We start from the raw sequence: 24,437 nt of genomic DNA, 5'->3' as shown, positions 1-24,437 counted from the left end.
TTGTGTTCTGACCAAAGTTATGGAACAAATTATGATCATAACCTACTGTAATGTAATGTTCTACTGTAGCTAGAACTGAATTATGGTAACTAGTAGGAAAAATACACAGAAGAACATTTGGTAGTTGGATTTTAAATGCTGAATAAATTTGTAAATTGAGAATTCATTTCACCTGACAAATAATGTAAGTGGTTGAGTTTGAATGATAAGTGTGGCAAACATGAATACTATAACAGCCTTTTTCATTTGAAATCTAAAAATAGTAAAAAAATATTTTTCTATCCTTCATCTGTCATGAACAGTTTTCTTTTATTCCTGTTTTATAGGCTACAAATCTTACTTGAAAATCATAAAATGAATCTACATTACAATTGGTGTTTTACAAAGTATTTCAAGCCCTTTCTATTGTTTACTTGGAATGTGTCCCTGCATTTGTGTGTGGGTGAATTTGTGTTTCTTCTTTATTTGGGATTAATTTCAACTATGCACTAATAGTATAAATTGCAGAATTTTACATAATGATCCATAGTATGCTGCAGTATTATGTTTTTCAACTATTTAAAACATCTGCTGGTTCCAAGGAACACATTTGGCCCTATATACAGTATTAGTGAGTAAAATAACACCATTATTAGTAAACTTGTTTAAGCACTTTGTTACACACTACCATCTTAAGGGGATTTTTAAAAACAACAACAAAAGGGTAGTTTCAATAATGTATTTGAACCTCATTTGAAAGCAAAGTTCATTCATGCTCAAAAGGGTGAGCCTTGATCAAGAGTCATAAGCAATATCTTACCTTTTTCAATACCCTCTCCTTGGACACCAGTGCTGCCTTGTGATGTCCAGCTCTGCTGGTTATCAAGAAAAGAAAAAACATTAGCTTGTAATATCATCTAATTTTTGTTACACTATTATGGTCTAGTTATCTGAATACGTGAATCATTCGGTTGTCTGGTATCTTACCATAGCAGGTCATTGCTTGGAGAAGAATGCAGAAATAACTTTGATAAAGGTATACAGGGAGTAAAAAAAGACAACTTAGCCATGGGAAAGACTAAAGTGTGTGAAAGATACTCAAATCATCCCACTTTGATTCTGTTTTGTATAATTGGGCACAAACTCTGCCATATTTTCTCGATTCTGTTTTTCGTTCCTGTAACAATAAAGTAGCATTCTTGTAATCCTGACAATGGCTGACCTCTTCACATCAAGGAGGTAACATTTCTTTGTTGTTCATTTGCTTGTATCTTGCCTCTACTAATTTTAACTCAAACTGATAAACATATCCAACACATTACCCTCCTTTGTTTTTCCCCACAACAATAACCCTGTGAGGTGGGTTGGCTTGAGAGAGAAAGACTGACTGTCCTAAAGCCAGTTTAAGTTTAAGATAGACCTTAAACTGTCTACAGTGGACTGAACCCCATTCCTAAGAGGTTCTTAAAGGGGGCGTGCATAAGCGCACCAATGTGCCTCTGTCTTACTGTCCCCATTTATCTGAATTTACTTCGTTTATTCATGTTTATGTTATTTCATTTTTTTTCATTTATTTTGGATTTATAGGCCGCCCTTTTCCCTGAGGGGACTCAGGGCGGCTTACATTCATAGGAAAAGGGGGGTGCAATACAGAGACATAAACAATATGTGAATAAAATAAACAGTAAAAACACAATAGCAATAGCAATAGCAGTAGACTTATATACCGCTTCATAGGGCTTTCAGCCCTCTCTAAGCGGTTTACAGAGAGTCAGCATATTGCCCCCAACAATCTGGGTCCTCATTTTACCCACCTCGGAAGGATGGAAGGCTGAGTCAACCCTGAGCCGGTGGGATTTGAACCGCTGAACTGCTGATCTAGCAGTAGCCTGCAGTGCTGCATTTAACCACTGCGCCACCTTGGCTCTTTCATTCAACACTCAACACTCGGGTGGGGCAAATTAGAAACTTATCCCCAGGCCTGACGGGATAGCCAGGTCTTAAGGGCTGTGCGGAAGGTCTGGACGGTGGTGAGGGTGCGAATCTCGACGGGGAGCTCGTTCCACAGGGTCGGAGCTGCTACTGAAAAGGCTCTCCTCCGCGTAGTCGCCAGTCGGCATTGACTGGCGGATGGAATTCGGAGGAGGCCCAATCTGTGCGATCTAATTGGTCGGGGGGAGGTAAACGGCAGGAGGCGGTCTCTCAAGTACTCAGATCCACTACCATGGAGGGATTTATAGGTGGTAAGTAATACCCTGAAGCTCACCCGGAGATCAACAGGTAGCCAGTGCAGCTCACGGAGGATAGGTGTTATGTGGGCATACTTACGTCTGTTAGCCTGTACATGTTTGACAAACAAATAAAAATAAATAAATAAGTAAAGTCACCCAGTTGGCTTCCATAGATAAGTTGGGAAGCTGAAGATGAACATGGTTTCCTGCTTTCTAGCTGGTGCCTTACCCACTAAACCAAAATGTGCCTCTTATTTTTTATTCTTATTTCTCTTGTTTCTTATGAATGTCTGAGATATTCTTGAAGAAGGAATACAGGAATCATTTATGAATACTCAACTTTTCTTGCAAAGGAAAAGGGGTTGAAAAAGAAACTCAGGCTCTTCCTACTTTGATTCCGTAAGAGGGGGGAGTGGGAAACTCAAATAGACTTTCAACATTCTATTATTGTAACATTTATCAATATAATAGAATTCCAGTAGTTGTCTATTCTCCAACCTGGCTTGCCTCAAAGGGTTGACATTGTGCTGGAATCTTATCCCATCTGAGAAATGTAAATCCTATTAAGAAAAAGTAAGAAACGAAACAATTGTCCTGACACATTACTTGGCTTGATTACTCCTTACCCCTGTGATTATGACTAACTAGCAGATCCAGATTCAACCTACCCTAACCTTAAATATAACCTACTAAAACAGTGCCATTCTTGGTCTACAAAATGGGATACTGTATCCTAATTGTAATTTGTAATCCCAGCAATGTGACCTTGTTTTAGCATATTGTATGAATCTAGTCATTCCTATCTGAATTTATAATTTCCTCTGCTTCCACATTTTCCTCTGGGTTTCCCTGGTGTCAATCACCAAGGTATACACTTCTCAAGATAGAAACCTATGCCACTCTTGAAAACCGCAATAACATACTCTGGCAAAATGTCAATAATAACAATGGGAGTGAAGAAGTATATGCAAAATGGTCTTTCATGTGCTTGAATAAATCTTGGATTAGAAGAAAAGAAAGAGACTGTCATGCATAAACTGTATATCTTAAAATTATATGAGACATACAAGAGAAGAGAAAAATTGAAAATTCCTCACTATTTTCAAGTACTGCTGCAAATCATTATTAAAACAATTGTTCCAATTTGGGTTTTTTCTAGCTACAGAAAGAAACATGATTTTTTACAATTATGGTACATTCCACGATTCCTAAAAAGCTCAGATGATTAAATCTCATATATGCAATGATAGAAAGGATGTGTAACTTCAAACTACTTAAAAAGGAAGAATAAGTTTAGAAAATGGGTAAACTGCTGTGATAAAGGTATTCATTCCACATCTAAAAAAGCAGTTATGATCATCACAAAAGTATGAGATGGATCTTTATTGCATAAGTTTACCCTGATCTACTTGTGTGGTCCCTGACTGTACTGGGTGGAGGTAGGGAGGAAGATGGAATGGTTTTAGCCCTGAGCTAGATAGAAATATTTCCATTTATCCTTAAGAGCATATGTGCCTATTGGGAAAACAAATGTCTATTCCTTTTCATTCACACCAACATTTGACTACTGATCACTTACTTAGAGCTTCATAGGCTCATCTCAATGCTTAGTCATTCTTTCACACTCATCCAGTAGTACCTGGACAATCTACCTGTTTACTGTTAATACACATTTATTTTTTATATCAGTGTTTCTTAAATTTGGCCACTTCCAGATGGAACTCCCAGTATTCCCTAGCCAAACTTGCTGGGAGTTGAAGTCCACAGAGAGATAATTGCCAAGGTTGAGAAACATTGGCATATAATTCATACAGACATCCATATCACAGCAATAACTTAACCAAGATGTGCATCAGAAAATAAGAGTAAGTTAGTAAGTACCTGATCACAATGTCCTTTCCAAATAATGATTGTATTTTCAAGTATTGGATTCTTTCTATTATTGCAAGGGACATCCAGGTCGATTTTTCCAAAGAAAGATCTTTCAATAGAGATGTTCTATTGCTGAGCACAGAAGCCTCTATATGTGTCACTTGAGAAAACACATTGTCCCCATTCTGTGCAACTGAAGAGTATTATCTGTTATTCTACAGAATAATGGAGAAAAGCAATGAAAGCCCATAGAAACAATCCAATATCTTTCTCTGCTCTCAGTCAATACTTTAGCCAGCTTAAAAACAAACTCTTAAAGAAATTCTAAAACACTTTGGGAATGAGGCACAGAAATCCAGCAGTGTCTGTAAGGGACATCCCAAAAAATGAAAATGGCGGTCATGGTTATGTGATCAAAGCCACCATCGCCCACTTTTGTGTGTATGTGTGCAGATTCTCTGTAAACATTTAAGTAGCATACATGTACTATACCCTTACTTGAGACTGGATTTTAACTATTCTCATGCCTTATGAATGAAGGTGACTATATGTGTCTCAGATAATGGATCCAATCTGTTTTGGCCACTGGGGCCAGAGGTTTAGTCTTCCGAGCTTTCAAATTTGTGCTAGAGCCACACACTGTAGGGAAAAGTTCCTCGAGAATGACCTGCAGCACAAGCCCAAAAGCTCAGAAGACTAAATCTCTGGTCCCAGTGGCCAACTCAGATTGGATCCTGCACTCTTGTGCCTGCTCATCACTTTATTAACAAGTCAGTATAATAATCTTTGTAAATCAATGTATGATAGAATTACAAATGATATGACAGAATTTCCATATCTGCTTTGGGTGCTAGAATGAACAAAGACTTAGTATTTGAACAGTTTTGTTGAAATTCAGGTGATCATATTAATATACTCAACTGCTAGAAATACTATTTTAAATTCCAAATAGCTCCATAGAGGTTTAAAGAATCCTTTGAGCCTGGCTGATCCAAGAGAGAGAAAAATGTGGTTCAGACATGTTTTTACCAAAGTGTTAGGTTGAGAAAATAATGATTTACCAAACTGATAGCCTTACTGAGGTCTTCCTAAAAAAATAATAATAAAGGGTTCTCTGGGAAATTGTGTCCTCTAGTGGCCATTAGTAATACAGCATATTTTCTTTCATGCCACCTAAATTGTCTGATGTTTCTAATGTAGTGAAACTAATGTAGTTTTAAAAGCTCATTTTTCTATTTGCCAAAGGAAATCACATCTGATTTTTTTTTTAAAAAAATGCATTCTCATATAATTACTACATACTGGTTGGTTTCTACTAAAACGTATATAGATAGTTAAATACATAGACAAGAGAAAGATACATTACACTTCTGTTTGTAATGTGCTTCTCAAATAAGTTCTTTAGAATTTAGGATTTTTGTATAAATGAAAATAAATTTTCTCTCAATGAACAGCCTGAAGAGGAAAAAAAGAGTATTAATTCTGTGGAATCGTATTTACATGGGATGAAGTAGCATAGATATGATTCCTGCAAAAGTATCTAATGAATTTTAATTCATGTATGCATGCAGGTTTGATTTATGAATTCTGGTACGCTGCAATTTATCATAAATAAGTACATTGGATCTGCTTTTTGTGTTTGAAAACAAAACTTATCTAAGTAGAACAATTCAGTCAAGGTCTACTTACCTACAAAAGATCTAAAAGGCATAACTAAGGTAAAGGTAAATGTTCCCCTTGCACATATGTGGTAGTCCTACATGGCATCGGACCTGGGTACCTGAGAGATCGCCTCCTGCCGATTACCTCTCTCAGACCAATTAGATCGCACAGGTTGGGTCTCCTCTGGATTCCATCTGCCAGCCAATGTCGGCTGGCGACTCCCCGGGGGAGAGCCTTCTCTGTTGCAGCCCCGGCCCTCTGGAATGAGCTCCCTGTTGAGATCTGGATCCTTACTACCCTCCCGGCCTTCCGCAAAGCCACCAAGTCCTGGCTGTTCCAGCAGGCTGGGGGGAGCTGAGAAGCATCTACCTCCATAGAAATTGTGAATGTTGGTTTTGTTTTTAATATGTTGTCTTTGTCTTGTTCCCCCCTTTCCCTTGACTTTTGTGAGCCGCCCGGAGTCCTCCAGGAGTGGGCAGCATACAAGACAAATAAATAATAATAAAAATAATAATAATAGTCGTTCCCAACTCTACGGGGTGATGCTCATTTACGTTTCAAAGCCAAAGAGCCAGCACTGTCCGAAGACATCTCCATGGTCATGTGGCTGGCATCACTAAATACTGAAGGCACACAGAACGTTGTTATCTTCCCACCAAAGGTGGTCTCTATTTTTCTACTTGCATTTTTATATGTTTTCAGACTGCTAGGTTGGCAGAAACTGGAACAAGTAACCAAAAGGTATAATTAAAATTCCCATAATTATAGTGCTAAAATCTTTCTCCAATTCTTTGCCATCTGAATCCTCAACTACATATCTTTATGGTCACTTGTTTGATTATAGTTTGAATTTAATCTCTCTGGACTATTGGTATGCTTGGACAATACTTTGTCTATTTGTCTGTTTTACTTTGCTTCTGAATCAAAATACAATGGTTTACAAAACCATCCACAGTCAATACAAACAAAACAGCAAATACCAAGTCCAGCTTAGAATAATACAATATAAATTATAATAATAATTGTAATGAAAAATAAATAAAACAAATCATAATAAAATAAAATAAAATAATATAAAAAAATAATACAATTATTCAAATTAAAATAAATTCAGGGAGAAAAGAAATTATTCAGCCAAGTGTTCCATGAAAAAGCTCTATTTTTGTAATCTGTAATATTAGAAGGTATCGCTTTCATTCTAAGGGACAATATATTTTAAATAGTACTTCCTGGCCTTCATTTCTCCTAATTTTACCAAAATAAAATCTGACCTAACATTTCTCCTGAGAAGCATACATGGAATCCTGCAAAATGGCAGTAGCCCAGCAGTGGCAAGGGAACTGGTTCAGGTGTGTGGCAGGCCTGGGTCACTGCCAGTTCTGCAACCCAGGCCTGAATTCCACTACTGATTCGGGCTGAACTGGGAACAACCCACCTCTGGAATTCTAGTAGATAAAGCCAATCTTAGCAGTACCTAGATACCTATCTATATATGACTTTGTAGGTTAAAAATAGCACCAATTACCCCCAGAAACCCACTGATAACCAATGTAGAGCACAATTAAAATGTGTTTTGGGTGGGTAATATCTACCAGTAATCAAGTTATTGGATTTTGGGTTATCCTCAAAGTACCATAACAGTAGCAGCACTCTATGGTAGTTAAATCAAGTTAAAAAAAATTTATATGAATGCATGCATCTGCCCCTTTTTTCTCAATAAACTTGAATATTAGGAAAAAATAATATTAGAAAGATAAAAAGACATAGGATTGGAAATTCAATATTTCCCATTGATGTGAGTAGCCTATTCTGAACAAGCATGCAGGTGGCGCAGTGGTTAAATGCAGCACTGCAGGCTACTGCTAGATCAGCAGGTCAGCGGTTCAAATCTCACCGGCTCAGGGTTGACTCAGCCTTCCATCCTTCCGAGGTGGGTAAAATGAGGACCCAGATTGTTGGGGGCAATATGCTGACTCTCTGTAAACCGCTTAGAGAGGCCTGAAAGGCCTATGAAGCGGTATATAAGTCTACTGCTATTGCTATCAAAACTCTATAGTTCATAATGAACATTCTAATGACTCAATATTTCTGAAAACATGTTTCTTTTTTTGGTTGCATCTGCATTCTTAACATTTTAGGCTAATTCCTTTGTAATTAAATAATCCATTTAGATACCTCAGGGTATACAACTCAATCTTGTATAACTATCCATGCCATCAAAATGTCAAATAAAGGGAATGCCATTTGGTGGTGCTTTAATTCAACTGCTGTGCATGAAGTGTCCTGCTTCAGCAAACAATTTTATTCTTAAGATTTACTCTCAAGACTTGGCTGGATGTAGCCTTGGAAATTAATTAAGAAAATTACAGCCTAGGTCAAATTGACCAAGATCAAATTCACTGTTTCATAGGCACAGCTGGTTATTACCTCATTTTATGGTTGAAGCCCACCAAACACCCTAAAATGCAATTTTACAAAGCTACTTTTCATTTTATGGCTTTGCTGAGAACAATCCAGATGACTTTTTAAAAAGATTAGTAAAAAAGAGTATTTGGTGCACACTGATTACTCTGGAAAAGTCCCAAATTCATTAACAGCCTGGTGGACCAAAAGGGCCTAAAGGACTGACCGAGGGACTTTATTCCCTCTTCCTACTATGAAATACTTATTTATTCTTCCTTCTTCAACAAAACACACACTTACATACCATTGGCCTTTACCCTGAAGGCTTTTAGAAAGGCAGTTAAAATCTACCTCAGTGTTTGGGTTAGGATGATTAGAGTTCCTGTCCCAAGGACTTAAATCTAATTTGAGTTCCTGATTATAGGTAGTCCTCAACTTACAATCGTAACGGAGTTTGCTCATTACAATCTTAAGACATGACAAGGTGACTTGAAAGAATCACTCCACTGAAACATATCCAGCAAGCCATTTATCCTCCACCCACTTCTAGAGGTGAAAGGAAGTCAGTGAGCTATTGTACTTCATTTTACCTCATTTTCAAGATATCCAACGGTTCTTTGCTCAAAAATCTTCCAACTCCAGGAAGTGCTAGATGAAGTGTGAAATAATGACCCTTGTTGAACAGAACTGTGTCGTTTCTTCACATTAGCAAACATCATATTATCATCTGTGATCAAAAATAAACTTTTAGTAAAGTGAAGCCAGAAAGAGCAGTTCTAGAATGAGTCTGGAAAGAAATCCCAATGCTCCCAGTAGTATTTATTTCTAGTTACATTTACTACTATAAAAATCCTTGCGTTAACAGCAAAATCCAGTGGATTCTCTGGAATTCATTTTGAAGGAATGACCAGTATTCAGATCATTTCAGTTTTTCAGAGAACTTTGATTTGTGTTTCTCAAACAGCACCCAACACCCACAATAATTCAATGTTGAGCTTTCACAGATTGAAAAGCCATTACCAGATTGCATGTAAAAACTATTGCATATCTTTATTGAAAGTACAAGGATATTTTTAAAGTGATATTTTGGGGCATTCCAAACATGGACTAAAGCACCAGCATTTCTGATAATGCCCCATAAATCACTTCAAGTTCTTAAATGTTCAAATTGTATCAACATACTTGAATGTATTTTTCCCCCAATGAATGTATTTGAAGGAGACATTAGACTCCCTTTGTTGGAGTATAAAAAAACTATGAGGATGTATTGACCAATATAATATAGCCAATACAGTGGTGGGATTCAAATAATTTAACAACTGGTTCTCTGCCCTAATGATTTATTCCAACAACTAGTTACCAAACTGCTCAGAAAGTTAACAACTGGTTCTCCCAAAGTGGTGTGAACTGACTGAATCTCACCATTGAGTCAATATGATAACCCGATTATCCTTTTGAAATCATGTTTTAATGTATATAAGAGGTTTTATGAGAAAATCTTAAATTTGTTAAATGTCAGGGTTCCAAATAAGACCCCCAAGAGAATCAAAACTCCGAGGCAGGCATTTTCCTCAAGCTTGAATTTATTAGACATATCACATTGGCACATCTAGGAAAAAACTGAATTTGAAAGCCCCCAGGTTTTTCCCACTCAAAGTAAAGTCAAAGTTAATGATACCTGACTACTTATTAGGAATTACAATTATAATGGGGGAATGGCTAAAATATTGAAAAAATGGAACTAGGATATTATTATGGCTTTTGGAAATGAATTAGTGATGAATAAGCCATATCCATCTATAATCCAAATATAAAAGCAATATTTTCTACTAATCAAAGAATGAAGCAATATATACTATGTTGGCAGAGACTTTAGGATATTGTTCAATAATATTTGAGACTGATTACATTATAGTACTATATGGTTTTGTAAATTAATGATTATTGACAGGGGTAATATGTAACACAGATTTTTTAAATCTTTTCTTTAGATTTTAGTATCCTTTTCTTTTATTTCTATTTTTAATGGATAATATTGTTTCATTTGTATTTTCAGTGAATTTGGGTTTTTTAATCAATGCTCTGTATTTTGAAATGAAATAAAATTAAAATTGGGAAAAAAAGAAATTACTTGATCTTCCAGGAGGAACAAGGCCCAACTTTTCTGAATCCATAGTATCCAGGCTAAGTATTTTTTTCTTCTACAAAATTATATTTCAATTTGCACAGCAAAATCAACAATAGTCTTTTAGTTGCTCTGCAGTATTGATGTGCTCAGAAAACAGCAGAGAAAGACTCTGTAATTGGAAGTGGCAGTCATACTAATACGTCTGATACTATTTTCCTAACAGTCTTGCTGGATAGCTTAAGCTCAATGCATGTCACTGAGCCAGGATTTCTTTCAGCCAGTAATTTCAAATGATTTTACATTGCCTAAAGTATATTGCTTAGTTTGCTTTGAGATGCAATTATGCAAAGATTTAGGAGGAGGAGGAGGAGAGATTTTTTTTGGTGGGGGAGAAGTTTTGAACAGCTTTTCTTGTATATATTTTTCAAATTCTGAGAGCCTGAGATAAATTGTTCATTAGTTGTAACATTAATGACAGAAAATAATGTTCATTTTGTCTTCACATAGTTTACTGGGACACTAACAGTATCTAGGGCTGTAGTCCTTTGTGTGTGCTTGGATGTATGGATGTCTACCTGTATCTGTGTGTCTCTGTGTATGCTCATGTATGCACACATCCATGCACATGCACACACACACACACACATACAATCACACACACCAGTATTGATTCCTGATAAAAGCCTGAACACATTGCCAGGTTCCTGAGGCTGAGTGAGGATAACTGGCTCAATATTACTTCATAACTAAAACAGGACTAGAACTCATGGCCTCCACTTTCTAGCCTGGTGCCTAAACCACTAAACTAAACTGGCTGTCTCATTATACATCCTAAGGAATAATTCCCTTTGGACATATTAGAGCTTAGACCTGATTAGCCATTCATATAATTATTTTGCAGATGGAATTTGCAGGTGCTTGCAAAGTAGGATGCAATGGGGATTTTAGCCCACTAGATCTTCTTGGACTTCAATTCCTATGATTTTTATCATTAGCCAAAAACATTTGAACATGACAGGTGTCCTGGACAGAAAATTGAAAGCAAAGAAATGAAGATGACCGATGATTTCATTACATGCTTTATAAATGTCAGGATATTGTGCTCATGATGGAAAGAATGAGTAATAGATACACGCCTACATGAGAAATAGACAATCTCATACACAGGGACATTTAATGCCTGCCAAACCCATATGACTTGAAATAAAATAATGAATAAATGGACAAGGTATAGAGGTACATGATACAGAGAGAGGCTGCCCAAAACAATTCATTGCTTACTGGTTGGTCATATTAATAATAACAGCTGTGAAAAATGCAAACTCCAGGGATTTCCCAGAAGAAAATAAACATGCAAGTATCATAATCCTATTAAAGTCAAAGATGATTAGGTACAATTCTAGTCACTCTATCTCGAAGTATGTTATTAGGAAGAAAAGTGAGGAAAAAGATCAAGTGGAAAAAAACCACCATCTTTAGAAATGTGTAACTAAAGAAAAACTAATTTTTTGGCAATCTATAAATTACAATATGATACAGATATAATTTGCCACCATGAGGCACCCTGTGCCACAGAGGGCAATTCTATTTACCTTATTAAGGAATGGGGATGTTAGAAGGGCTCAAAATGAAGTAGAGCAGCAGCCTTGTTTTGTTCTTTAGAAGAAAATGTTGCTTTATAAAGCAGCCATTGGGGCGGGGAACTTTACACAAAATATCATCAAAAATTTTATTGGGCTTAGGGTGTAATTTTGTATGTGGCTCCTAATCATTCCATCCAGAATTTGCTTGCTTGCTTGCTTGCTTGCTTGCTTGCTTGCTTGCTTGCTTGCTTGCTTGCTTATTTATTTATTTATTTATTTATTTATTTATTTATTTATTTATTTATTTATTTATTTATTTATTTATTTATTTATTTATTTATTTATCAAATGAATATTTGAGAATTCTTCAAGCAGGCTGTGTCCCTGCTGCTAAAGAGTTCCAGATCAAGACAAATGCAAAATATATTTTTTTCATTCTTTTTCTCTTTTTTTGGGATTTGCTATTCCCAAATGTTGTGGTGGCTTTATCCATACCCACCAGGGGCTGCTCCTCCCCTACATGGCACAAACCAACTTTTGCCATCTTTTCTTTCTTATCAAGTTCTCATGGCATCGGTTTCTTCTCAACTTTTAGTCCAGCAGCCACCAGCTTTGATCCACAGATGTCCTGATGTTAAAAGAATATCTTATTTTTTTATTAAAATACCTAAAGGTATATAGAATTTGTCACTTGTTACCTTGGAGGAAAGTTAGACGACTGGGAACTAAGGATAAGAATGGACACTAAGAAAAACAAATATTATGGCAAAGGTGTTTTCTGTAGATCTAGGGATACAATTCAGCCATGGGGAAAGGTCCCTTAGCTACCAACTATGATGTCTGTTTATTATATTTTTTAATATTAGTAGCAATACTGGGTGTCTTTTCTTAGAAAACATGGTTCTGTATGTTGGACTGGCCACTCGTCTTTATTTAATATGCACCTGGCTGGATTTTGAATGAACAGAATGCTTGATTCTTATCTCTAGATTGATATCAGAGGTGCCTGCAGGGTATGGTAAAAACAAAAAACAAAATGGCTGTCTTTATGGTGTGATCATGACACAAACATAAAGAACGTTGTTGCTGTAATTTTTATTCTTTGGCCAATACCTATAGACACTACTGTCTGATAGAAGCCAGTTTTCCTGACTTTCTTATTTTAGGCTAGTATTTTTAATTCAGGCTGAAGTAGATCAGAACAGAGTCCACTTTTCATAGCTTGCCCAATGTTAAAAACATAGGGGTTTGTTTGTTTAATTGATTGATTTACCAATCGCCTTTTAAAAGCTGGAATGGGGAAGTGTTTGAAAAATCCTCTAAACAATATGTAAAATATATCTTTCCCTGCTGATAAGGAAAGCAAAATCCTTATGTTGCTTCCCCACCCCTCTTTTTAAATAATCCCTTAGTTTAATATTCATTGGCAGCACTTGAAGGGATTGTGTTTATGTTTTTTTTTCCCAGCATCTTACTTGTAGCTTATTAAAAGCTCCATCTGATGCATTTTGTGGGATGGTTCAGTTAGATTAGAAGTGATAATGCAATCCCTTTGGCTGAAAGGGAGGGGTAAAGTTTGGGAAAGCAACAACTCTGGTCCACTTTAAACCACTTGACTAGAGACGCCAAGAAAGAAATCAAATTCATTGGCAAATTCTGAGTAACGTCCTACAGAAAAATGGGAAAGATGACTTCTCAGTTCATTTTCAGGGCTGAGCTGTGTTGTCCCACAGTTTTCCAACGCTTACATGGACCTGGAAGATAAAAGCTGATTACACTTTAAGCAACAATTTTGGAATGTAGGAAGAGATGAGCAAAAGTTTCAGATTATCAAGGTATAATTATTCCCTTAAATAAACTTTGGTCCTTAACTCAGTGACAGAATTAAGGACATTAAAGCTTTTGAGTTCAGTCCCTGACCTCTTCCTGGCTAAGAAATTAAGCATAAAGAGTTTAAATCACTATAAATTCCTGTTCTGCCATGTAAACCACAGTGACATTCAAGAAATAGCAGGATTTGTGAGCCGAACAGTCCTTGCTTAAAACGATCCCCAACGTAAATCATTTGGTCATTTATTGTTTCAAGCTTAACCTACCTCACAGGATTGTTGTGAGGCCAATAAATGGACCAGTGTGCCAAAAGTTTTAAGCAAGCAACTTTTATAAATGCACCTCCCATTTTCTTCAGTCTCTTCTAAGACCAGAAAAATTTTCTGACCATGCAAAAAATAATCTATCTATCTATCTATCTATCTATCTATCTATCTATCTATCTATCTATCTATCTATCTATCATCTATCTATCTATCTATCTACCTACCTACCTACCTACCTACCTACCTACCTACCTACCTACCTACCTACCTCCTATCTATCTATCTATCTATCTATCTATCTATCTATCTTCTATCTATCTATCTCTATCTATCTATCTATCTATCTCTATCTATCTATCTATCTATCTATCATCTATCTATCTCTATCTATCATCTATCTATCTCTATCCATCCATCCATCCATCCTATTGAGAGCAACTCTGGCCGACATAACTCCTTCCTACATGATTGATTCCAGAAAGTAAGCGCCACCTTCACCACCAGACGTGACCTTTCTAGGGACCTATCTCAGGTCAGAAGTCCTCCTTTTATAAAGTTTTGAGGAACATCTGAAGAGAGTAAGTGTCTCCCGAGTTTGGATCTCGGGGTGGGGGGGAGGGGTGGCCATAATAATCATTGTTTTGGAAATGAAACGAGGCTGACGAAGTAAAGGCACTGCCCGAAACACTGGAGGAAAACGCCGGTTGAACGCTACGACGGGTTTAAAGTGGAGGGGCCGCAGGAGACGGTTAAATTCTGCACTTTGCATTTCCCTTTCCCGACGCTGCGTTTTTACTAGGAAAAAAATGAATAAAATATTGTCGAACTATGTTCAGCTAGGCCTAAACAGGCTTTCTTCAACCTGCTGCCCCCTAGACGTGCTATCTGCCTTAGCTTAAAGGAAGAAAAGACCCCCTCCCTCCTTTACTAAATCCAACCTTTGAATTAACCTCTAGATTAAGACTTTTTTCCCAGGTTTTTTTTTTAGATCCGTTTAAAAACGACTTCGATCCAAAAGCAGCGGAGGCTGGGTTTTGTAGTTCAGCATCATTTGGAGGTCGACAGGCCACTCTGCCTCAAACGAGGATCCAGCGGCTGCCAGAAAAGTTACCTTCGCCTTTCAAGACACGTGGGCCACGTAGATTTTTTTCAGTCTTGAGGCAGCACCGCGGTTGCTCTGAAAACTTACCCCGCTACTTCGGTCTGATCTGATTGATTTATTTGCAAAAGCGACAATAGCGGCCGCGGGGCAGAGGCGCGGCTAGAACAGCAGCACTTTTAGTTCCGAGCATCCAGCGGGCAGTTCTTGGGAAACCTACGAAATCTTCTCAATTCTTTTCAGCTTTTCTTTTTAAGGGACACATTTTTTCTCCAATCTCTGCACTTTACAAACTAAAAGGCTTGGCGTTTTAGAAAGAAACAAAGAAAAAAACAACTATAAGGCAACTCCAGAATAGTTTTGTTTGATTTTTTTATGCCGTAAAAGCTATTGTATTAATGTATTGAAGGACGCAGAAGATTGGATGTGCTCGGTGGCTGGAAGTATCTGCTTCCAAAGACCTTCAGCACACCTCGCTCTCCGCCTTTAGCGCATAGCGCAACCTTATTTATAAATCAAGGTAGAGTGAAGATATTTTAGAAAACAAGGCAGATGCCTTCGCCATTAGATGGCAAAGCTTTCACTGCCGGCAATGGAATATCTTTAACACACATCCCTCCTGTTATTTAGCTAATAGGGGAATCTTGGTCCAGTTTATTTTGGAGAAGAACCCGCTGCCCTTCCGCTGTGAAAGGAAGCAATCCAAACAGTATCTGAATGCTAACACCATCTTGGATCTGTAGATTATTCGGTCACCTTTAGAAACACGCATTTTCTCCCCGGCCCAGTTCAGAAGCAAGGACGTTGCCGGATATCTTCAGTCCATCTTGTTTTATTTGTCGGCTAGTAAGAAGCAATTGTCTTTTGTGGGGGTAGAAGGGAAGAAGTTTCCCAATAAACAATGCATCAGTCGAATGTTACTTGGGATCTGTGCCTTTATAAGTCAGAAATGAAGCTAGACGGAACCCTAATTCTGATTCTGACAGACCGCAAGACGTAAACTCTCTCTCTCCTTTCCACCTCCTCAACTCCCCCCTCCCGCTCATGAAATCAGTCAGCCTCTGATCCAACGTCCAAGAACTGCGTGAAATCAACGCTTTGGGCGGCTGCCCGAAGCGAGCGCTGAGGCACTTAGGGAAGCGAGCAAGGCTGCAGAGACATCCTTGGAAAGCACACCTCTTGTCCTCTAAATGGCCAACGGGACGCCGTGATCGAAGCATCAGAATCTAATTCCCCAAGTCGAGCCTGGAGAGATCCAGTCAGAGTTCAACAGGCAACTCGATCCTGCATGCATTTGAACAGGCTCCCTTACATGTAACATGGCCCCGAATTAATTCGCATTCTGAACTTGAAATTTGTCACCACATTTGATATTCTTGGAATTCACTCCTAACAGAAGCAGAATCCCTTTCCTCACATCCAGTTCACACTCTACTTGTAATTAGCGGTCATTAATGAAATGAAAGTTTCATTAAACTATTCTTGCTGGACGGTCTGGGACTCTGGGATCTACAGATACAAATGCCCCTTATTTGAACGTAAAACAATATATCACTTGTTTTCAATGCGGAAAACTGCGCCTATTTAGGATCGCAGTTCAACTTTTTCTAGGACTTTGGCATGTGGTGATGGACAGAATTGGTTAAATGGTGGTGGAGTTCCTGCCTGAAAATGGAGCTCAAACCCAAGGGCTGGACCCAACTTCTTCAGAACTTGGTGGCCAGTGAAGGCAACCAATTCCGACGACCCTCAATCGACCCTAATCGCGCAGCCAGATAGGAATGACTCGGAAGTAAATCTTGTGACAGAAATCGGCCCTCCTTCCAAGCAGACGACGATAGCATGGAAAGCAATGCTTCTTGATTCGACGGAGCTGAGGTGGCTTTCAAGGAAGTGCTTAAGCGGATCGCCTCGGAAGAAAAATGTCTGAGGATCCCAGGAGAGGATAACCGGAGCGTCGGGGTGCTTACAGCCCAGTTCCCCATAGCCCTTCAAAGGCTGGTGTGCTTTGGAGGGGGAAGGGAATGGCAGAAGTGTAACAACCTCTGAGAGCAACCGGCGGCTTGGGGAAGGAGCTGCCTCCGTTCTCTGGCTAACGGTCTGGGAAAGGCAGCGGAGAGGAGGGAGGGGGAAGCGGAAACTTTCGCCTCAGCCTCTACAAAGTCCCTCCTTCTCCACGTCAAGCCAATGACACCGCTGCCCCCAAACTTTCCGCCAGCAGGAGCTATAAGAGCGTCCCAGGCTGCAACTTTAGCCCAACTCCCAGCCAGCTCCGAGGAGCCCTCGGGAGGGGAGCTGACAGCGCCAGAGATTCTCCTTCCTCCGCTGCCTTTCTTTTCGGATCTGCATGGCCTCCACCCTCCAATCCAACTGAAAGTTGCTGCCGATTGCATCTGGACTCTCGCAGGCCAAGGATCTAGCCGCGGGGAGCTGGCTGGCTAAGCATCGCCCGCCGCCCCCCCACCTCGCCCCTTCCAAAGGGCTGCTCAGTGCGCCGCAGGTTGGCCCTAGAGATGATGCAGCAGCAGCAGGACGAGTCCAACTCTCCAGTCTCGCCCGCCGACGAAAGCTTGAGCAACAGCGAAGAGGAGACCGATCGCCAGCAGCAACAGCAGCAACAGCAGCAGCAACTTCAAGGCGCCGGCAAACGAGGGGGACGGAAGAGGCGCTCGAGCCGTAGGGCGGCTGCAGGAGGAGGAGGCCCCGGAGGCGGCGGCGGAGTGACCGGCGGAGGGCTCGGCTCGACAGAGGAGCCGTGTAGCCCGGCGCAAGGCAAAAGAGGCAAGAAGTCGGGCGGCGGCGGCAGCAGCGGCGGCGGCGGAGGAGGAGGGGGCAGCAGCAGCGGAGGAGGCAGCCCTCAGTCGTACGAGGAGCTTCAAACGCAGCGAGTGATGGCCAACGTCCGCGAGCGCCAGCGCACGCAGTCGCTGAACGAAGCCTTCGCGGCTCTACGCAAGATCATCCCGACGCTGCCGTCGGACAAGCTGAGCAAGATCCAGACCCTCAAGCTGGCCGCCCGCTACATCGACTTCCTCTACCAGGTTCTGCAGAGTGATGAGCTCGACTCCAAGATGGCCAGCTGCAGCTATGTGGCCCACGAGCGCCTCAGCTACGCCTTCTCCGTTTGGCGCATGGAAGGCGCCTGGTCCATGTCTGCCTCCCACTAGCGTCCTGTGCAGCCTGGCGTGCCTGGAGACTTTAGGTAAGAGCGCAGGATTCGGTGGAGCGGGGCTGGGCTGAGGAAGTGAGGGACCCTCGCGAGGAGGCCGCCCAAGGACCTCCGAGGGACTGGCTGTCCCGGGGGATTGGCGATAAAACGCTCCCCAGGGATATCCTGCCTGGAAAGCTCCGGAATTCAAAGACTTGGAAAACAATTGACTACCCCTACAAGGAATCTAGTCAGGCTTCCGAGGCCAACCTTTCAAGGACTTTTCTTCCCTTACCAAGGTCCTCAATCTTGGAGCCCCTTAATTTGCAGAACAGCAGAAATGGGGAGGTGGGTTGTCTTTTTCAGAAAGTTAGAGAGGCTGCGAGGAATCTTCTGAAACTTCAGAGAGGGTTGAGAGTCCGTTATCTTAATTCTCTTCTGGAAGTCCCTCTGGGTGCCAACACAGCCTTTTCTCTTCTCTTGAGCTGTACCACCACAAGGTGGGGGTAGCTGAGTGAGGAGTAAAAGGAGTTGAACATCTTATCAGCCCACTTTAGCCATCCTGTTTTCTTTGGCATGAAAATTAAGGACCAGGGCAGCTAATCCTTAAGCAAGCTCTTGATTCCAGAGGTGTTTTCAGAGGGACTTTCCCAGCTCAAGCACTCATCTTGCTCTCATTCCACACACGTGTCTGACCTAGCCTTACCTCATTTTCTTCTATCCACATTCCAAAATTGTTCTTGATTTTTTAACAGGAGACCTCTGGCAATCCCTTGGCCTTAGTAGAAAATTCTATAGAAATTTAGGCAGGAGAAGGAAGCTTTCTTCTTTAAAATCCACTGTTGGGTTCTCCCTCCCAAGCACAATCTTGGGAGGGAGCTGTTCTGCATCCTTTGCCTTCAGAGGTGTTTTCATTTTTATCTTTTTTATTTCCACTTATTATATTTTAAGATTTCCCCTTGGAAGAAGCATATACTTGAGGAAAAATAAGCTTTTCTTGCATTTTCTCTCTCTCCAGACCATTTATACATATCCAGGCTCATCTTCTTGTGTACCTTCTTGCTTTATGCAGAGTGAAGTCCACCAATATCTGTAAATGAGCAACATGATAGAATCTCTTTCCAAGATTTTCCTGGAAGCTATGTGACATTAGGAATGTTTATAGTCCCACTACCACCTCTTGAATTTTCCACACACATTCCCAATTTCAGGAAGGGACGGTGGTGGGTTTAAGAAGCTCAGTGCTTAATTGCATGTTGTTGTTTCTTCTTCTTCTTCTTCCTCTTCTTCTTCTTCTTCTTCTTCTTCTTCTTCTTCTTCTTCTTCTTCTTCTTCTTCTTCTTCTTCTCTCTTTCACACTCATGACAAAAATCAGAAAAATCAAATAATGGGTTCAATTTACCAAAATTTGAGTGGACGTTGTAGATTCTAAGCTAAAGTCTTGTTTGCTAGACTTCCTTGGCTAACCATCTCCAATTATATTACCAAAGATCTAATTATTTTGAGAATGGCACTACAAGGAGTGCTTGAGTAAAAATTTCATTTTGTGTCACAAAACATAAAACAAAATATGAAAGCAAACATGCAAAACTTACTGTTCCTGGTTTGCCCCAGATTATAGCTGATGAAGGTCCATAATTTTGGTAGAAATGCAGTCAAGATCCTATGCAGAACTATGATGTAAGTAGTCCTATGTTAAATTATCTCCACTTGTATTTGATCTTGCCCTAGAAATGTGCATTGATGGCACTAATAGTCTGAAGCCTAATGTGTTTTTTCAGCTCTAGCTCTTCTAACTTTTTTTTGCATACTTTCCTGCTAGAAAATTCATCAGGATAAAGCGTACATGGGAATCATATGGTTTAATCTGCTAATTCAGAATCAAAGGAGTTTTTAAAAATCATAATGGCAACTGGAGGCTCATTTTTGGAGCCAAGTTCTTTTATCTATGCAGAGCTTTATTCACACATAAAAGTGGCAGAATACCTGAATAAAGCTATGGATCTTCTTTAAAAATGTGAATTGTTCCATTTTGGCCATTTCATTTTCCTTCAGGAAGAACTGGAGATTAAGTCCTATTACATATTCCAGAGTAAATGCATCTGGAATTACTTGGTAAGAGTACATTTGTTTTGAAACAAGTCACATTATTTTGTTGGAATTGACTTGTGAGTAGAGTATATGATCCTTATCCCACTGAACACAACAGGTCTTACTCCCAGGTAAGCTGGTGCCTGTACTGCAGTTTAGCACTGCCAACTTGGGGGAGGAAGGAGGGCAATTTGTTAAATCAGACCATGGTGTAAAAAATATGAGCAAATGGAAATACTACCTCAAAAATTAAAAATCTTCTGGAAAGTTGGAAGAGAGAGAGAGAGAGAGAGAGAGAGAGAGAGAGAAGAAAATGGGCTTCAAGCCTGAACCTGTGCCTGTTTACTCAGAGATCCTATTGATTTCAATTCTTCACACATAGAATTGTATGTGCAGCTCTAGGCCCATGAAAAAAATCAGATCTTCCTATCCAATAACTGGCATTCTTTTGGAGTAAATCTCACCAACTGAAGTTGATGGGAAGATCAATTGCCAAAATCCTTATAATTATCCAGAGATCCTTCTTTTATAAAATCAACTCTGAAGCAATTTGGATTTATGTCTGAGTAAATCTGATCAGGTTCAGGGTATTAGATCAGCCTTTCCCCAATTGCTTCCTTTGCCAGATCACTCAGTGTCCCATTTGCCTGGAATGAGGGGTGTTGAAGTCCAAGGTGCCCAAAAGGCACCAGGTTGAGAGAAAAAGACACTAGGCGATCCCTCTCTTGGTCCCCTCTGCCCCCCCTCCTTTCTCTAACCGCAGCCTGGGAGGGCCGAACTGGAGTTGCTCTGGGGGATTGGAAAGAACTAGGCTGGGATCGAAAGTCAAAGAGGCTAAACTTCTTAGGTAAAAGGATGGAGGGCGATAGGAGGGGGCCACTTCTGCAGAACTTCCATCGGTGGGAAAAGCTGGCTAAATGCCAAACTGCTCTGGGTGAAATTGTTCAAAGAGCGGGACCCAAAGTTTGAGGTCTAGCCCGCTGGAAAGCGAAGACCAATGATCCTATTCCAAAGCTTCGGTGGTTGTAGGTAATGGACGTGTAGAATTGTACAATATCTGTACAATTCTGCGCGCGTTCTTCTTCGGTTTTCTTGGACCCGATGCTTGATCCAGGATGCCAGCGGGGCAGTACACATCAACTCGGATTATTTTCACTCTTCCTAACCCCCACCCAGTTCCCACAATACATTAGGTGGCTGGCTTCCCACGAGGCGATTGGAGAACTCAGGAATTCCGGCTCCCGAAACAGACTTCCTTGGAAGCAAGTTACCCCAAAAAGGAGCGAGGATTTATTTAAGGGAGAATTTAGTTAAGCTTCAGGAGGATAATATATCCCCCATTTACTAGATTCGCCCGAGATAGATCTCCGTGACGCTTCCTTCGGCGCGTTTCCTGATTTCATGCCTTGCCAATATTCCTCCCCCCCACTCCAATCCGCCTTCCTTTGTGCTTTAATTCCCCCCTACACACACGCGCACTCACACCCTCACGCAGCCTTGCAAACCGCGGCTTGAAGCTAGCAGAGTCATAGTTCTGGAGGGTCGCGAAAAGAAGCTTTTTCTTCTCGCTTCGCCCTCTCTTTCTAAGAGGGTTAATGTTTTTCTTTTTTCTAGTAACAGTTTTCTCCCTTCTCCCCTTCCCTTCTTGTCTCTCTCTTTTTTCCTCCCAGATAACATTGTTCTCAAAGGGAAGGAGAGAAAATGGACAAAGTAGAGACTCTGCACTTGGATTCGCCCTCATTCCACCTCCCGGGGTTATTTCCTCCCTTCTCAGACTATAGCACGCCAAGGATTTTCTTGGAAATGTAGACCCGTTCTTGGTCCAGGTTGCAAAGAGCAGGGCGTGGGGAGAGCAATTGAGGCAAGAGACCTAGAGCCCCTCAGACGGTGAGGTGGCTGATCCAGAGTGAAGGCTGGATGATCTACCAAACATCTCTGCATTCTGATCGAAATCTGAACCAGCTCCCCCCCCCTTACCATTTTGACGAAGAATGTTGGAATTTTTCCCCCTACTTCCTTTCCCTCTTTTTTGCATGCATGCATTCCCTAGAGAGCTTATGAGCCACTCATGAAAGGAAATATGTTACTGGAGTCCCCCACCCTTCTTTTTGAACAGATCTAATGACAACGAACCCCCCCTTTTTAAGGAGTGAGAAAGGGAAATTCTCCCACCCACCGCCCAAAAACCATTTCAGCAGCAAAACCTTACTGGCTCAAACTCTCATGAGCAAAATATTTCAGGTTCCTTATTAGTTTTGCTTTGTTTTGGAATTGTTCCTGGAAAAAAAGGGGGAGGTGCGGGGGGGGGGACAAAAATGAATCATTCTATTTATTTATTGATGACCCATGTTAAAAATGCAAATAGATCCAGTGTCTAAATGCATTCCTATTTTGATGATTGTTTTGTAAATATCATTGTATATTTTTCTGCAATAAATAAATTGAACTGTTAAAGAAAGTTAACAGTTTGATCTGTACTGAGAAAAATAGACTTGAAACTCACAGTAAATAATACTAGCGCAGATAGTACCCAGAAGCGTAGTGGGTGTGGGTAGTAGAGAGGAGGTAATATAAACAAATGGGGGGAAAGCGCAAATAAACCAGCTACTGACAGACACAGGAGTGTTAATTATTGAGACAGCTTTATGATTCTGTTTGTGGGTTTACTGAGCTTCAGATATTAACCCTCTTTCAGTCAAAACAACCAAGTACTTGACAGGTTCAAAAGCAGTGAAATATGCAGGGGTCTCTTCCCTCCACTCTCTTAATGAAAAACCAGTGCCCCCTCTGTATCTAGTATCTTCGTTAATGTAGAGGGTTTTGCTATCTTGAAAATCTGTGTTAAGTTTTGTTGCAGTGCTAAATAAACAGAACATCCCGCAATTACACCTCAAGTGCATACTTCTTTTTTGGGGGGAGACAATGAGAAGGAATTGGTTAGGTTTACTCAAGAGCCCCGTTGATTTTATACTAACATTCAATTAGTATAGACACAGAGGTTTAATAATTGGGAAACTAATAACTTGGGATTTAGAGTATCTTGGAAATAATTAATTCTTTGTAAGTTTTAGAATGTTTATATCACCCAACCTGGCACTCTCAATGTGTTACATATAGGTCCCATCATGCCCAGCCAGTGTAAACGTGGTTTAGAAGTGATGGGAGTCAGAGTCCAATTACATCTGGAAAACGTCAGGGGAGAGGTTGGTTCAGACTAAATAGATTCGGTAAGCTCAAAATAACATGAAACAAATCCCATTCATTTCCACAAAATTGCCAAGGAATATTCCCAGTTACGATTTCAAAGCAATACTTCCTTTTTAAAAGAAAAAAAATCCCTGTTGTTGCTTTCCTGATATAGGAAAGGTCTGTCTTCTGGCGTTTCGCTGGGAAAAGGATGCATGTTCACTAGCAAATGCCAGATTGGGTCCCCTTATATCTCTTTGCAGATTTCTAAATAACCCCTCATTCCACAGCCTAAAGATGTTACGGCACGTTCCCTTTCTTTGGGCCAAAGTCAAGGGAAGAATCCCAATGGACCATTTGTACAAGTAAGGTCCAATGGCAGTCAGAGCCTGGGACTCTATGCAGTTAGTCCAGATCGCAGGTTGCAGTCCCTCTGCACCCTTTCTTAGGGTGGGGGTCGCTTTGAATAAGAAGACCCTGTTGCCGCCCATCAGTTTGACTTTTTGCTCACGTGGGCTGGAGAGCTAGCTAAAACATCAGCTTTGATCTATCTCAGATTTCGACGCTAGGAACTCCAGGAGGAAAGCATCAAAAATAGACTTTGACTTCTTCCTTCCATGCCGTTTCATGAAGGAATTCTGTTCAGGTCGCTTCAGATTTTGGTGGCTCCCCAGCTTGTAACTGCTATTTGCTCCTTTCTAACTTCCAGAGAAGTCTAAGAGAAATGTTAAATTGGCGGGTTTCCTCCAAATCAAGTGATGTTTACTTAGCCTAGATTGTGCTGGCATTCTTGTTTGTCTTTCCTTATCTACCTATTAACAACTCCGAGCTATCTTAAGCTTCTTATCTACCTCTCAACAGAAGATATATTGACTTTCTACACTTTGAATATGTGTATGTGTGTATAGTTCTGCAAAAACACACATGTTTGAAGTGGCAGAACAGAGGTATATTAAAGC

General features: G+C 40.3%; 1 protein-coding gene across 1 annotated transcript; it reads left to right on the top strand.

Annotated features, from left to right (window-relative positions):
* Positions 1-17,332: 17,332 nt before the first annotated feature.
* TWIST1 (twist family bHLH transcription factor 1) lies at positions 17,333-23,083 on the top strand. Its single transcript, XM_032237389.1, has 2 exons — positions 17,333-18,255; positions 21,963-23,083. Exon 1 carries the CDS (start codon positions 17,567-17,569, stop codon positions 18,218-18,220), a length of 654 nt encoding a protein of 217 aa, XP_032093280.1. The 5' UTR covers positions 17,333-17,566; the 3' UTR covers positions 18,221-18,255; positions 21,963-23,083.
* Positions 23,084-24,437: the final 1,354 nt, after the last annotated feature.

Source organism: Thamnophis elegans, chromosome Z (assembly GCF_009769535.1).
Source record: "Thamnophis elegans isolate rThaEle1 chromosome Z, rThaEle1.pri, whole genome shotgun sequence".
Taxonomy (NCBI): Eukaryota; Metazoa; Chordata; class Lepidosauria; order Squamata; family Colubridae; genus Thamnophis; species Thamnophis elegans.
The sequence above is the reverse complement of the archived record's forward strand: the minus strand, read 5'-3'. Positions and strand labels throughout refer to the sequence as shown.